Source organism: Pyrgilauda ruficollis, unplaced genomic scaffold, assembly GCF_017590135.1.
Source record: "Pyrgilauda ruficollis isolate IOZ18807 unplaced genomic scaffold, ASM1759013v1 scaffold54, whole genome shotgun sequence".
Lineage (NCBI taxonomy): Eukaryota > Metazoa > Chordata > Aves > Passeriformes > Passeridae > Pyrgilauda > Pyrgilauda ruficollis.
Genome location: NW_024527044.1, coordinates 9,020,197 through 9,034,640, shown reverse-complemented (window position 1 = coordinate 9,034,640; position 14,444 = coordinate 9,020,197). Strand labels below are relative to the sequence as shown.

The window sequence follows — 14,444 nt, the reverse complement described above, 5'->3', positions numbered from 1 at the left end:
TATTTTTTAGTTCCAGACAGCACCCAGCCCAACCTTCCCCTGGGATTCCTCCATCACGACTCCAATTTCTGCACTATTTAAAAAAAAAAAAAAAAAACCAAAAAAACCACCCAATTCTGACTCAGAAAAAAAAAACCAAACTACACAACCTGAAAATCTACCAAAGTGGTTAAATCATTGCACTGCTCACCATTTGCTCTTTATTCCTCTCATTCCAATTTTCCCCAGGAATAATTTTATATTTCCTTCTACATCACTGACAAAGAAATTGAACAGCGCCGAGCCAAAATGCTTTATAACACACACACGCTCTAATTTTGCAATTAATTTGCAATTAATTACCTTCCAGAGAGGATCTTTTTATCTTGGAATTGTGTCCTACTCTAAATCCAAGAGGGAAAACCACCTTGGAAAAAAGCAGGAGCCTCAGTAAATACGGGAAGAGCTGTTTTCCACAGGGACCCCAGTGACTCAGGCTTGCATGAGACAGGGATATAATTTTCTGGATGAAGTAGTTCAACAAATCTCTTTCTTTTTTTTTCACCTTTTTTTTTTAAAAAAAAAGATTTTTAAATTGTTTGCCTTTTAGAAACAAATCTGGTAACCGAGCAGGAAGTTTTCCATGGGGAAAAAAGTGAGAATTGATTTTTTTTTGTTTTTTTTTTTAAAGGAATACTCACAAAAAACTGGTCCATGTCCCTGTCCAGCCCCATGTTGGGCAGGTCTGGCATCATGTGTGCCACCACCTTGAAGCCAGCGTCCTTGGCCAGGTGGAAGGACTCACACACAGCCTTCACCGTGTGACCCCTGGGTGGGGAGAGAGGGAAAAAGGGTCAGGAGAAGGCAGGAAAAGCAGGAAAAGCCATTCGTGTGCTCAGCTGGGATTATCCCCCTTGGGAGGCTGAGTTTGGGGCGTGGCTGGAGGTAAAAGTGAGCCTAAAAGGGGTTTGATGAGTATTGAAATTGTTAATTCTGCGGGAAAGGAGCAGCCCCAAGGTTCCAGACACAGAGAGAAATTTGGGAGAGCTGCTGGAATCCAGTCTGGAAATCCAGGTTGGTGTCCCTCAGGAAAAAAGGGGACTAAAAACATAAATACATAAAAACAACAAGAAAAACAGCAGGAAAGGAGAAGGGATGGGAATGAGGAAAAGCAGCCAAGCTGACAATCCCCCCAAAATCCCTTCTGGAGAAATGTGAACCTCCCCAGATTTTGGGATTTCAGGAGGGTTCCATGTTCTGCCACAGTGACACCAACCCAAACCCCGGATCTGCAGTAGCCCAGGGGGATTTGGAGCCCAAAAAAGACCAAATGTCCCACAGTTCTGGCAATTATCAGGCTTGAAATAAATAAATAAATAGAGATTGGTTTGTTTGGGGGGTGGGGTGAAGAAAATATCTCACATTTTCCTACAGAGCACAAAGGTTTTTTCGGTCAAAATGACAAGGAATGAATTATATTTCCTCCTGGAAATGTGGTTTTTTTTCCAATCCCTAAGGATTCTGTGTGCCTGGAATGACTTTGGGGAATTTCTCCTGGCCAGTGTCACCTCTCCTGTCCCAAAAAGGCACCTGGAAGAGGGAAAAAGGTGGAAAACACCCCAAAAATCACACCCCAAAAAGCGTTGTGAATTGGGATTTATATTTACAGGAGCTGCAGGGTTTCCCTGGGCCATGTGCTACCTCCCAAAATTCAATTTAGTGATGGTGCCATTAGGAAAAGAGGTGCTCAGCACAGGGAGAGAATGAGTAAATAAAAAAAATGAGGTGGACAATGCAGGGGAAGGAGGGAGACAATGAAATAAAGAGTGTGAAACACAGGCAGAGAATGAATAAATAAAAACAAAAAGAGGAGGATAATACAGGGGAAGAATGGAAACATTTAAAAATGGAAAAAATGAAAAATGAAAGAGTGAAACAGAGGGAAGAATGATACATCAAAAAAAAGTGCATAAAAGGGAAAGAAAAGATACATTAAAAAAAAAGGGAAAAAACAAACATATCAAAAAACCAATGTACAACAAAAGAAAAGGATCTGAGTCCCAACTAAAACATCACAATTCCATTTTTTCCTGCTGAGGAATGCAATCCACAAAATTCCATTTTTGCCTACGAAAGGGCACGAAGGAGGCTGGGAAGCTGCTGGGGTTAATTCATTTTGACAGGGAAATAAATGAAATGTTCCAATATTCTCTGAGCAGTGGGAATTAGCCAAGGAAACCGGAGCTGAAGGGTTCCAGAAGGATCCAGGGAATCCTTGGAGCCCCTTCCTGAGCCTCAAGGGGCTCCAGGAGAGCTGGAATTTGGGAAAAGGATGGAGGGCCAGGAGCCAGGGAATGGATTCCCCTGGGAAAGGGGAGCTTGGGGTGGGATTTGGGAAGGAATTCCAGGCTGGGATAGAATTCCTACAGATCCTTGGAGCTCTGGGAGTGTCCCAGGGTGGATTTGGATCACCCTGGGATGGTGGGAAGTGTCCCTGGGATGGGAATGAAGGTCCATGGATCCCTTCCCAAACCACTCCAGGATTCTGGGATCCAGGACACTCAGGATCCATCCCCAGGGATTTTTATGGAATTTTTGGGGATGGAAAAGGGAAGGGTGATCCTTCCTGGAGTCCCCACTTCCCAGGGAATTCCTGAAATTCCTTCCCAGGGAGGAGCTGTGGTGGGGATGGATCCAGTGCCAGGCTGGGAGAGCTGGGAATGCCCAATGGAGAAGGGAAGGATCCAGGGAATCCTTGGAGCTTTTTCCAGAGGGAAGATCAACCTGTGAGATGGAAGGGCTGGGATGGAGGTCCATCCCAGACAGGGCAACTGGGACTCCCTGGGATGGTGTCCCTGACCTGCTGGGATTCCCTGGGATGGTGTCCCTGACCTGGGATCGTGTCCTTGACCTGTTGGGATTCCCTGGAATGGTGTCCTTGGCCAGCCAGGATGGCGTCCCTGACCTGGAATGGTGTCCCTGAACTGGAATGGTGTCCCTGGCCAGCTGGAATGGTGCTCCTGAGCTGTTGGTGTCCCTGGAATGGTGTCCCTGACCTGGAATGATGTCCCTGAACTGGAATGGTGTCCCTGGCCAGCCAGGATGGTGTCCCTGACCTGCTGGTGTCCCAGGCCAGCTGGGATGGAGTCCCTGGGATGGTGTCCCTGACCTGTAGGTGTCCCTGGAATGATGTCCCTGGCCAGCCAGGATGGAGTCCCTGACCTGTTGGTGTCCCTGGAATGATGTCCCTGACCCGGGGTGGTGTCCCTGAGCTGCTGATGTCCCTGGAATGATGTCCCTGAGCCGCTTGGTGTCCCTGAGCTGCTGGTGTCCCTGGGATGGTGTCCCTGACCCGGGGCCGTGTCCCTGGAATGATGTTCCTGACCTGGGGTGCTGTCCCTGAGCTGTTGGTGTCCCTGGGACGGTGTCCCTGACCTGTTGGTGTCCCTGAGCTGTTGGTGTCCCTGAGCTGTTGGTGTCCCTGATCCGGGGTGGTGTCCCTGAGCTGTTGGTGTCCCTGGGATGATGTCCCTCTGAGCTGTTGGTGTCCCTGGGACGGTGTCCCCGACCTGTTGGTGTCCCTGAGCTGTTGGTGTCCCTGATCCGGGGTGGTGTCCCTGAGCTGTTGGTGTCCCTGGGATGATGTCCCTGACCCAGGGTGGTGTCCCTGACCTGTTGGTGTCCCTGGCCAGATGGGATGGTGTCCCTGAGCTGTAGGTGTCCCTGGAATGATGTCCCTGACCCGGGGTGGTGTCCCTGAGCTGTTGGTGTCCCTGGGACGGTGTCCCTGACCTGTTGGTGTCCCTGGCCACGTCCTCGTAGACGCTCTGCACGCCGATCTCCAGGCGGGTGCAGCCGTAGGCCAGCATGGCGCTGAGGTGGGGCCGCAGGCAATAGTCCGGCCGCGTCTCGATGGTGATCCCCACGCACTTGGTCAGGCTCCTCTCCGAGTACCTGCAGGGAAAATCACATTTCTGCTCAAACACACCACTTCCGGGCTTTAAGTGAACTGGGGAAGGGTTTCTGGCATCTTCCAGGTGAGGGTTTTTAAGGATGAAAGGTTAAAATTTAACCTTTACTCCTCTCCTGCATGGAAAAGTCCCATTTCTGGTTAAAATCCACCAGTTTTGGGTTTTAAGTGAACTGGGGAAGGGTTTCTGGCATCTTCCAGGTGAGGGTTTTTAAGGCGGGTGCAGCCGTAGGCCAGCATGGCGCTGAGGTGGGGCCGCAGGCAATAGTCCGGCCGCGTCTCGATGGTGATCCCCACGCACTTGGTCAGGCTCCTCTCCGAGTACCTGCAGGGAAAATCACATTTCTGCTCAAACACACCACTTCCGGGCTTTAAGTGAACTGGGGAAGGGTTTCTGGCACCTTCCAGGTGAGGGTTTTTAAGGATTAAAGGGTAAAATTTAACATTTATTCCTCTCTGAGTACCTGCATGGAAAAATCCCATCTTTGGGTAAAGTCTACCAGTTTTGGGTTTTAAGTGAACTTGGGGAGATTTTCTGGCATCCTTTTAAGGGTTAAAGGTTAAATTTTAACATTTACTCCTCTTCTGCAGGGAAAAATCCCATCCTTGGGTAAAACCCACCAGTTTTGGGTTTTAAGTGAACTGGGGAAGGGTTTCTGGCATCTTCCAGGTGAGGGTTTTTAAGGATGAAAGGTTAAAATTTAACCTTTACTCCTCTCCTGCATGGAAAAGTCCCATTTCTGGTTAAAACCCACCAGTTTTGGGTTTTAAGTGAACTGGGGAAGGGTTTCTGGCATCTTCCAGGTGAGGGTTTTTAAGGATTAAAGGTTAAATTTCCTGCGGTGTTTTGGCGATCCGCGGGTGAAACGATGCACAAAAATACACATTAATGCAATCTGGGTTGTGTTAATTAATTGGGGTTGTAATTAATACAGTCTGGGGGTTGTTTTGGGTCATGAAGAACTGTGGCAGCCTGGAGGGGATCCACAAGGATATCCATGAAAAATCCCACAAATCCCTTTGGGACTGAGCAGTTCCCAACCTCACTGAAGGAATCTGACAAAACCAAAATGTTTTCTGGACTTTTTTTCTCCTTTTGTGCCCTTTATCAGTGGAGGTCTAACGAAGACTAATTACTCCAGCTGGTAAAAAAACCCCACTCCTGATGACAAATGGGAAGTCACTGACCTGTGAGAGAGGGAAAAAAGGGAAAAAAAAGAACCCAAACTGAAATTCACAAAGAGAAATCATCGATCCCCACCATCACCAGCGAGGAGGAAATTCCTCTTCACGGGGGAATCAACTCCCTGCAGCTTTTTTCCTGAACTTTGAGGTGGTTTTGTACCAAAACCTCAGCCCAGGAGCACAAATTTACAGCAGGAAGAGGAGAAACTTCCTTTGGAACTGCAGAGAAACGCTGGCTAAGTCCCAAAGCAGGATATTGATGGGGATATCAGTCTCTTTAATGGCCCCAAATGATGATTTTTGGGTGTTAATAGGAAATGCTGCTGGAAAAGGGGACACCTTGAGGAAGAGAGGGATGTTATTCCCATACCTGCACACCCAAATTGAAAGGATGACTAAGTTCAGGTCTTTATTAGGAGTCTGGAAAGATTCATCATCACACTGCTGGAAATTTTTGAATGGAAATAAAGCTCTCAGAGCAGCACCAAACACAATTCCACCCCACTAAAAAAAAAAACCCCGATCAAAATCCTTCAAACTTCAAAAAAAAAACCAGCAAAAAAAAAATCCCCAAGTGGGTTCAGACTCATTAAAAAAATATGAACTCCCTTCAAACTGTTCAGATCTATATGAATACAGAGATATTTGGGGGACAAGCTGTCAAAAGAAGCGTTTTTTAAAAAAAAAAAACAACAATAAAAACTACGTGAAACATTTCCAAGTTTGTGGCTCACTAATCTGACAGCCCAAGAGCACCAATTGTTTATCACGTCAGGGAAAACATTGCCAAAGTGTGATTCATTAACAGCAGACTCCCAAACACCCACTTTGCAAGACGTGATTTGCAAAAATTAAGAGAGAGAGAGAGAAATTGGAGCGAAAGAGTTCAAAAAAAAAAAAAAAAAGTCTTTAGATAACTCGGGACAAAGGGTACCTGCTCCTATTAACACCAAAAATCAGGGTGGAAATACAGAGGGGAGATAAAAATAATTAAATCACCTTCGTTTCCAGAAGAAAGAAAGAGAAATTTGATTTTTTTTTTTTTTGGTGTTTTTTCTCCGCTCTTGAATTCAAAAGGTTCATTTGGATATTCAACATTTTCTCCTCTTTGCAAAAGGAAAATCTATTTCATTCAAAACCTGACACCAAAGGCAGGGATTTTATTGGCTTAGAAGCCAAACACAAGAAATATCAGAAGTGGACACGAATTAAAAGCTTTAGTGGATTTACATAACCTGCCATTTTCTGGAGGGAATTATCACAGAGTGAACCATAAAAGCTGAACTGGGTATTATTACCCAGCACAAAGCTGCATTATACAACTAAATTACATTTGGTATTTTATTAAAAATAATTTTAAAAAATCAATCTGACCCTGTTTTGTATTCAATTTCCACATTTTCCAGTGCTGGGGGTGAGCTGGGAAGGGCAGGAAACACTGGAGCAGGGGCATCTCCAAAATATGGATTTACACCAGGGATTGAAGGGGTTGTTTAAGCAAATTGTGAGGATCTCTCAGTTGAAAGCACAGACAGGGATTTTCCAGTCAGCAGAGGAAAAAAAAAATAGGAAAACTGGAATAACACCTTCATCAGTGGGAAAAAGCTTTTGAATCCCAAAATTCCAGAATGGTTTGGGTGGGAAGGGACCTCAAAGATCATTTCAGGCACCTTCCACCATTCCAGGTGGCTCCAAGCTGGCCTTGGACACTTCCAGGGATCAGGCAGCCACAAATTCCCTGAGAATTCCATTCCAGGACCTCCCCACCCTCACAGGGAGGAACTTTTTCCTAATTTTTTTTTAATAGGATTTTTGGGTGGGGATTTGGAGCTTTTTTGAAGGGATTTGGAGTTTTTTGTGATCACCAGGATACACTGGGATACTCCAGGAATTTCTTCCCGAATTCTTCCCCTTCTCCCAGGGAATTCCCTCCATTCCCAGCTCTCCCAGCCTGGCACTGGATCCATCCCCATCCCGACTCCTCTTCGGGAAGAAATTTTGGGATCCAGGGGCATCACTGGGAATTCTGGGATTCCAGGAAGGGTCTCCCTTCCTTTTTCCATCCTGGAATTCCATAAAAATCCCTGGGGATGGATCCTGAGTGTCCTGGATCCCAGAATCCTGGAATGATTTGGGATGGGATCCATGGAGCTTCAATCCCACCCCATTCCCACCCCACCATCCCAGGCTGCTCCAACCTTTCCTTGGGCACTCCCAAGGATTCTCTGGGAATTCCAACCCAGCCAGGAACTCCTTCTAAAGATCCCACCCAAATCTCCCCTTTCCCAGTGGGAAGCCATTCCCCACTTGTCCCTCTCCAGCTCTCTGCCAACAATCCAGCAAAATTCCCTCCAGGAATCTCCTACATTTTAGGTCGTGCTGCCATTGAGGAACCAGGGAGTCAGACCCAAGGAGTTCTGCCTCCTGTCCACTAATCACTCCCAAAATCCCAGGATGGCTTGGGTTGGAAGGGCCCTCAAAGCTCATCCTTTTCCGATCCCATATCCCTGTTCCCAAATTGGAATTCTTGCATCATTCCCACCCCTATTCTCAGCTTTTTGTGGCCTTCTGCTACCAAAAAAAGCCGCCCAGCTCCGCAGCCGCGCCGCAACCGCATCCAGCTGGGACATGATTTGCCTATTCCCATCCAATTTCCCACTATTTATGCAGTCAGGGGTAATTTGGCTGCTGAATCATACAGAAAGCTCATGATTCTGTGACTTCAACCCAAAATATTTTTTTTTTCCAGAGATTTCTGGTGCTGCTCAGAATAGAATCCTGCCCCGTTCCTAGAAAAACTGCTGGATGTTTTTTTCCGTCCTGTTGCGGTTTACCACGGGACGTGGATTTACAGGGATAAATCCCAGCTCTGGGATGGATGGCTGCTGCCAGCCCTGAGAAATGAGGATTTGAACACGATTTTAAACACAAGCCCAGGGGCACAAACAGCAGAATGCCATTAGAAACCGTCGGGGTCAGTGACAATCATTTTCCGCTTTGGAAATCCGTGGAATGGGTGAAACGTTGTGCTGGGCTCTTTTCTGGTGTCTGACATCTGCTCTGGGACAGATCCCCTGCAGGATTTCAGGGATATTCCGTGTTTGTGCCCATCCCTGGGAGCCCAGGAACAGGATCCAGGGGATTTATGGTGGTGGTGGACACGATGGATTTGCCAGCAAGGGATCTTTGAAAACAACAGAGCTCACACCACAGATCCTGCAGGAATTCTGTGGTGATGGAAGAGGGAATTGCCTCTTTCCAAGCAGGAAAATCTGGAAAGGGAACACAGGGAACTCCGAAGGGAGGGACTTCAGGATAGCCAGACACAGAAGGTCAAGACCTGATGAAGAATTACTGATTGAACTTGAGTGACCGGACAGAGAAAAGCCTGAGAGATTCGAGGGACCTGAGCTCAGAGCCCCACCCATGACCATGGAATTCCAGAATCCTGGAATGCTCTGGGTGGGATTCATGGATCTCAAATCCCATCCCATTCCAACCCAAACATCTCCCACAGTCCCAGGGTGCTCCAATCTTTCCTTGGACACTGCCAGGGATTCTCTGGGAATTCCAGCCCTGCCAGGAAGTCCCACCCCAAGCTCCCCTTTCCCTGCTATGTGGGGATTTTTCCCAAAATTTGGAGAGGAGCTTCTCCCTGTGCAAATCCCACTTCTCCCTCCTTGCTTCATCCCTGTGCTGGGAAAAGGTCAGGAAAGGAAGGATTTGGGGTGGGAATTCTTCCCTCCCCTCCTTCAGGGTCCTTCAAGCTCCTCCTATTCCAGCCCCTTCTGTGGACATGGAATTTTTCTGCTATTCCAAACTGCAGGGTCCAACTTGCTGGAAAAGCAATTCCTGCAGCCTGGGGTTCCATCTTCTCTGCTGCCTTCCCATCCCATGGAATCCTGGAATCCTGAAATCCCATCCCACCCTGGCTTGGGTGGGAAGAGACCTTCAATCCCATCCCATTCCAACACCAAGACCTGTTATCCCAGGGTGCTCCAGACTTTCCTTGGACACTGCCAGGGATCCAGGGATTTTCTGGCCAGGAATTCCTTCCCAAATCCCACCCCAAGCTCCCCTTTCCCAGGGGAATCCATTCCCTGGCTCCTGGCCCTCCATCCTTTTCCCAAATGCCAGCTCCCCTGGATCCCCTTTAGTCTCAGGAAGGGGCTCCAAGGATTCCCTGGATCCTTCTCCACGTGAACATTCCCAGCTCTCCCAGCCTGGCTCCACAGGAGATGAATTTTACCTTCTAAAGCACCAACAAACCCCTTGGAATATTTCTCCTCCTTCCCTGGAATACAGAATAATTTGGTGTTTGTAGCAGGGCACTGCTGAGGATCCCCCGCATCATCCCAGGAATAATCAGGAATTGAGACAAGAGAACAGCACGAGATGAGAGAGGGGCAATTTTAATAATAGGCTGACCACAGAGGTTCATTATGCAAATGAGGCAGCTGCCAAGTCATGCAAATTAAGATCCACAGAAGCCTTAAAAAGATTTGTGCAGACAGATTTTGTGAAGTCAGTGATTACAGCACTGTCTGAAATGGGGAGAAATAAAGGTGAGATAATTAATTTTAATCACTGGCAAATCTTTTGAGTGAATTTGCAGGGAACGCTGCTGCATTAAACAGACCTTTAAATCAGAACTGGCCTCTTAAATAAACTCGTTTTTTTCAGATCTACAAGGCAGCTACTCCTCCACCAGACCCGGGGTCTCGAACACTTTCTCCCGCAGAGAAAAAACAGCGCAGCTCTGGCACGGAACAGCTCTGTTAACAAAGCCTCTCCATTAAACTCTGCTCTCCAGACAAAAGCCTCGTCAGCTGAGAGTCCTGAAGATCAAAGACTCAATTATTCACAGCCCGGCCGGGGCAGCTTCCCAAATCCCAAATCCCCAGCCGGGATGGGGATGGCCGGGAGCCAGGCGGCACCGGAGGAGAGCAGAGCTCCGACTCTGGCAGCAGCACAGGTGGGCTCACACTGAGAATGTCACACCTTCAACCTTCCTCTCTGGTCTACTGATTTTTGGAGAAGCAGGGAAAAGAAAAAGGCAAAAAAAAAAGAGGAGGAAGAGGTGCAGGAAGCAGCAGAAGCTGCAAGAAGAAGAGGCTCAAAGGTAGAAGCGAAGCGATCATCAGAAAATGTTTAGGAAAGAAGGATCCAACACAGCCACCCCAAAAAATTGGAAAGAAGGATCTAAACCAACCTATCCACCCCAAAAAACTGGAAAGAAGGATCTAAACCAACACAGCCACCCCAAAAAATTGCAAAGAAGGATCTAAACCAACACAGCCACCCTAAAAAAATTGGAAAGAAGGATCTAAACCAACTCAGCCACCCCGAAAAATTGCAAAGAAGGATCTAAACCAACTCAGCCACACCAAAAGATTGTCTGCAGGACATTCCAGCATACTCCAGCCCTGGAAGTGTCCAAGGCCAGGCTGGGCATCCCCCTGGCCCAGTGGAAGGTGTCCCTGGCCACGGCAGGGGGTGGAACAGGGTGGGCTTTAAGGCCCCTTCCTGCCCAAACCATTCCAGGATTTTGCGATTCCTGAAAGCAAAGATGGAATAAATTATAGGGGTGTTCATATTACTGCTGTTGGTAATGGACTGGATTCCAATTCCCACCACAAAAAGTGGTGCTCCAAACCCAAATCCTGCACAGTGAGTGGTCGCAGCTGGGCAGGGAAAGCTGCTCATCCTCCCTTGGCCTATCCCAACAAAAAACACAGACAAAAACAAACCTGCAAATATTTGCAAACTTAATTATTTCAGTTTGAAAAGACCTCCAGGATCATGGAGTCCAACCACCCCCCAGCACGGCCAAGGCCACCACTGATCTGTGTCCCCAAGTGCCACACCCACAGGGATTTTAAATCCCTCTAGGAATGGGGATTCCACCCCTGCCCTGAGCAGCCTTCCCGGCAGGAATTGTTCCCAATATCCAACCTGAACCTCTCCTGGCACAGCTTGAGGCCATTTCCTCTCATCCTGACCCTGTTCCCTGGGAGAAATCCTGATACCACCTGGCTGTCACCTCCTGTCAGGGAATTCCAGAGAGGAAAATTCCCTCTGGAGCCTCCTTTTCTCCAGGCTGAGCCCCTTTCCCAGCTCCCTCTGCCGCTCCTGGGACTCCAAACCCTTCCCTGGGCATGCTGCAGCCCCTCCATGTCCTTGGAGGACAGAAATGTCCTTAGAAAAGACCCTCAGAGTCCTGTGGAAAGACTGGAATGTTTGGAGGGTTGGGTGAGAAAAATCAAGAATTTTAATCAGCGACCAAATGAGTCCTGGGCCAGGAAAGTTCCTGGTCTTAACTTGGGGAAGAGCAAAGATTGGGAAGATCCAGCACCTCAAACAGATTTAACATGTCATAAATAAATTTTTGGTGCCCTTGAGCAGCAGCAGCACAGGCCTGGGTGTCACACAGTGACAATGCTCAGTGACATCCACAAATGTAGAATTAAGCCCCAAAATGACCCCACAGGTTTCTGAAGGAAAAACTGTCACTATAACCCACGAGGATCTCATCTAACACATCCTCAGCCATTACTTAAATTACCTCCTTGATCTTGATCTTTACCAACTCTGCTTTATCACAGGGCAGCCTGTGAAACACAGCCAGCAAGAATTCATTCAGCAGCCACAATTCCCTGTGAATAAACCCAGAATCAGGGAATATTCTGACAAAGCAGGTGGCATCTTACTCAGCTGACATGTTTCAAAAGCTGCAGGTTTGATGATTGCCCAGAGCAGGCATTTCTGAAAGCTCAAATGCCAATTATTTGACTTTATGCTGCTCCCTTTTTATTACAACATTTTTATTACAACATTTCAGTGCTTTCTTTATCACCAGCACCAGGACTACGATAGAGCAGTTTGGTTTCTTAGCAGCCAAGGTTCAAGCTTTCAAATCCTGAAAAAAGTTACTAAAAATACATCCATTTATTGACTAAAACACCATTTTCCACTTCTGATAAGGTAATGGCATCTATGCCTCCTAAAAGATAAGGGAGAACAACTTTTTTTCCTTCATGAGATGCCACCAACAGATAATTCTGCTTCCTCCTGCTGTGTCACTTGGTTTAAAATACACAATGGGATTCTTTCTGAGCTAAAAACACTAAAACACACCAGTTTTCTACTCTTTCTCAATGTTTTTACCACATTTTAACTCCAAGGAATGGCTCTGCCGCCTAAAATCCCACGGAAAAAAAGGCAAAACATGAGTGGAAGTGGCTCAGTTCAGAGACCCATCAGGCCTAATCCATTCTGAGGTAAAAAACCTAAAACACAGCAGTTATTTTCTCTTTCTCAATGTTTTTATCACATTTTAACCCCCATGGAACTGGCTCTGCTACCAAAAATCCCTCCCAAGAAGAAAAGGCAGAGAATGAGCACAAGTGGCTCAGTTAAAAGATACTTCAAACCTGATCCATTCTGAGGTAAAAAACCTAAAACACGCCCATTTTCTTCTCTTTCACAATGTTTTTACCACATTTTAACCCATAAACCACACCCATTTCCTTCTCTTTCTCAGTATTCTCACCACATTTTAACCCCAAGAAATGGCTCTACCACCCAAAAACCCACGGAAAAAAGACAAAACATGAGTGGAAGCGGCTCAGTTCACACACTCTTCAGGCCTCATCCATTCTGAGGTAAAAAACCTAAAACACAGCAGTTATTTTCTCTTTCTCAGTATTTTTACTGCATTTTAACCCCCAAGGAACGGCTCTGCCACCCAAATCCCTTTCAAGAAGAAAAGGCACAGCTCAAGCACAACTGGTACAGTTCAGACACACTTCAGGCCTCATCCATTCTGAGGTAAAAAACCTAAAACACAGCAGTTATTTTCTCTTTCTCAGTATTTTTACTGCATTTTAACCCCCAAGGAACGGCTCTGCCACCCAAAATCCCTTTCAAGAAGAAAAGGCACAGCACAAGCACAACTGGTACAGTTCAGACACACTTCAGGCCCGATCCATTCTGAGGCAAAAACCCTACAACACACGGGGTTTGCTTCTCTTTCACAACATTTTTACCACGTTTTAACCCATCAAACACCCCCGTTTACTTATCTTTCTCAGTGTTTTTACCACGTTTTAACCCCCAAGGAGTTGCAGCACCACCCAAAATCCCTCCTAAGAAGAAAAGGCACAGCAGAAGCCCAAGTGGCTCAGATGAGACACACTTCAGGCCTAATCATTCTGAGGAAAAAAACCTAGAGCACACCTGCTTTCTCCCATTTCTCAGTATTTTCACCACATTTTAACCCCAAGAAATGGCTCTGCCACCAAAAAACCCACGGAAAAAAGGCAAAACATGAGTGGAAGTGGCTCAGTTCAGACACTCTTCAGGCCCAATCCGTTCTGAGGTAAAAAACCCCCACTTGTTTACTCTCTTTTTTCATGTCTTTACCAAGTTTTAACCCCATGGAATGGCTCTACCACTGAAAATCCTTGGAAAAAAGGCCCAGTTTGAACATAAGTGGCTCAGTTCACAGACACTTCAGGCCTCATCCATTCTGAGGTAAAAACCCTACAACACATGAGTTATTTTGTCTTTCTCAGTATTTTTACCACATTTCAACCCAAGGAACGGCTCTGCCACCCAAAAACCCTCCCAAGAAGAAAAGGCACAGCACAAGCACAACTGGTACAGTTCAGACACACTTCAGGCCCGATCCATTCTGAGGCAAAAACCCTACAACACACGGGGTTTGCTTCTCTTTCACAACATTTTTACCACGTTTTAACCCATCAAACACCCCCGTTTACTTATCTTTCTCAGTGTTTTTACCACGTTTTAACCCCCAAGGAGTTGCAGCACCACCCAAAATCCCTCCTAAGAAGAAAAGGCACAGCAGAAGCCCAAGTGGCTCAGATGAGACACACTTCAGGCCTAATCATTCTGAGGAAAAAAACCTAGAGCACACCTGTTTTCTCCCATTTCTCAGTATTTTCACTACATTTTAACCCCAAGAAATGGCTCTGCCACCAAAAAACCCCTGGAAAAAAGGCCCAGCAAAAGCACAAGTGGCTCAGTTCAGACACTCTTCAGGCCCAATCCGTTCTGAGGTAAAAAAAACCCCACTTGTTTACTCTCTTTTTTCATGTCTTTATCAAGTTTTAACCCCATGGAATGGCTCTACCACTGAAAATCCTTGGAAAAAAGGCCCAGTTTGAACATAAGTGGCTCAGTTCACAGACACTTCAGGCCTCATCCATTCTGAGGTAAAAACCCTACAACACATGAGTTATTTTGTCTTTCTCAGTATTTTTACCACATTTCAACCCAAGGAACG

At 46.6% G+C, this 14,444-nt stretch overlaps 1 protein-coding gene across 1 annotated transcript in view; it reads right to left on the bottom strand.

Moving 5' to 3' along the window:
* ELP3 (elongator acetyltransferase complex subunit 3) overlaps window positions 1–14,444 on the bottom strand; it is an 80,740-nt gene that overhangs the window by 40,614 nt on the left and 25,682 nt on the right. Inside the window, exons 9-11 of the mRNA XM_041480853.1 lie at window positions 4,124–4,274; window positions 3,772–3,953; window positions 681–807 (exon numbers count right to left, since the gene is read on the bottom strand). Of these exons, the coding sequence (XP_041336787.1) occupies window positions 681–807; window positions 3,772–3,953; window positions 4,124–4,274 (460 nt within the window). The remainder of the gene's footprint in view (window positions 1–680; window positions 808–3,771; window positions 3,954–4,123; window positions 4,275–14,444) is intronic.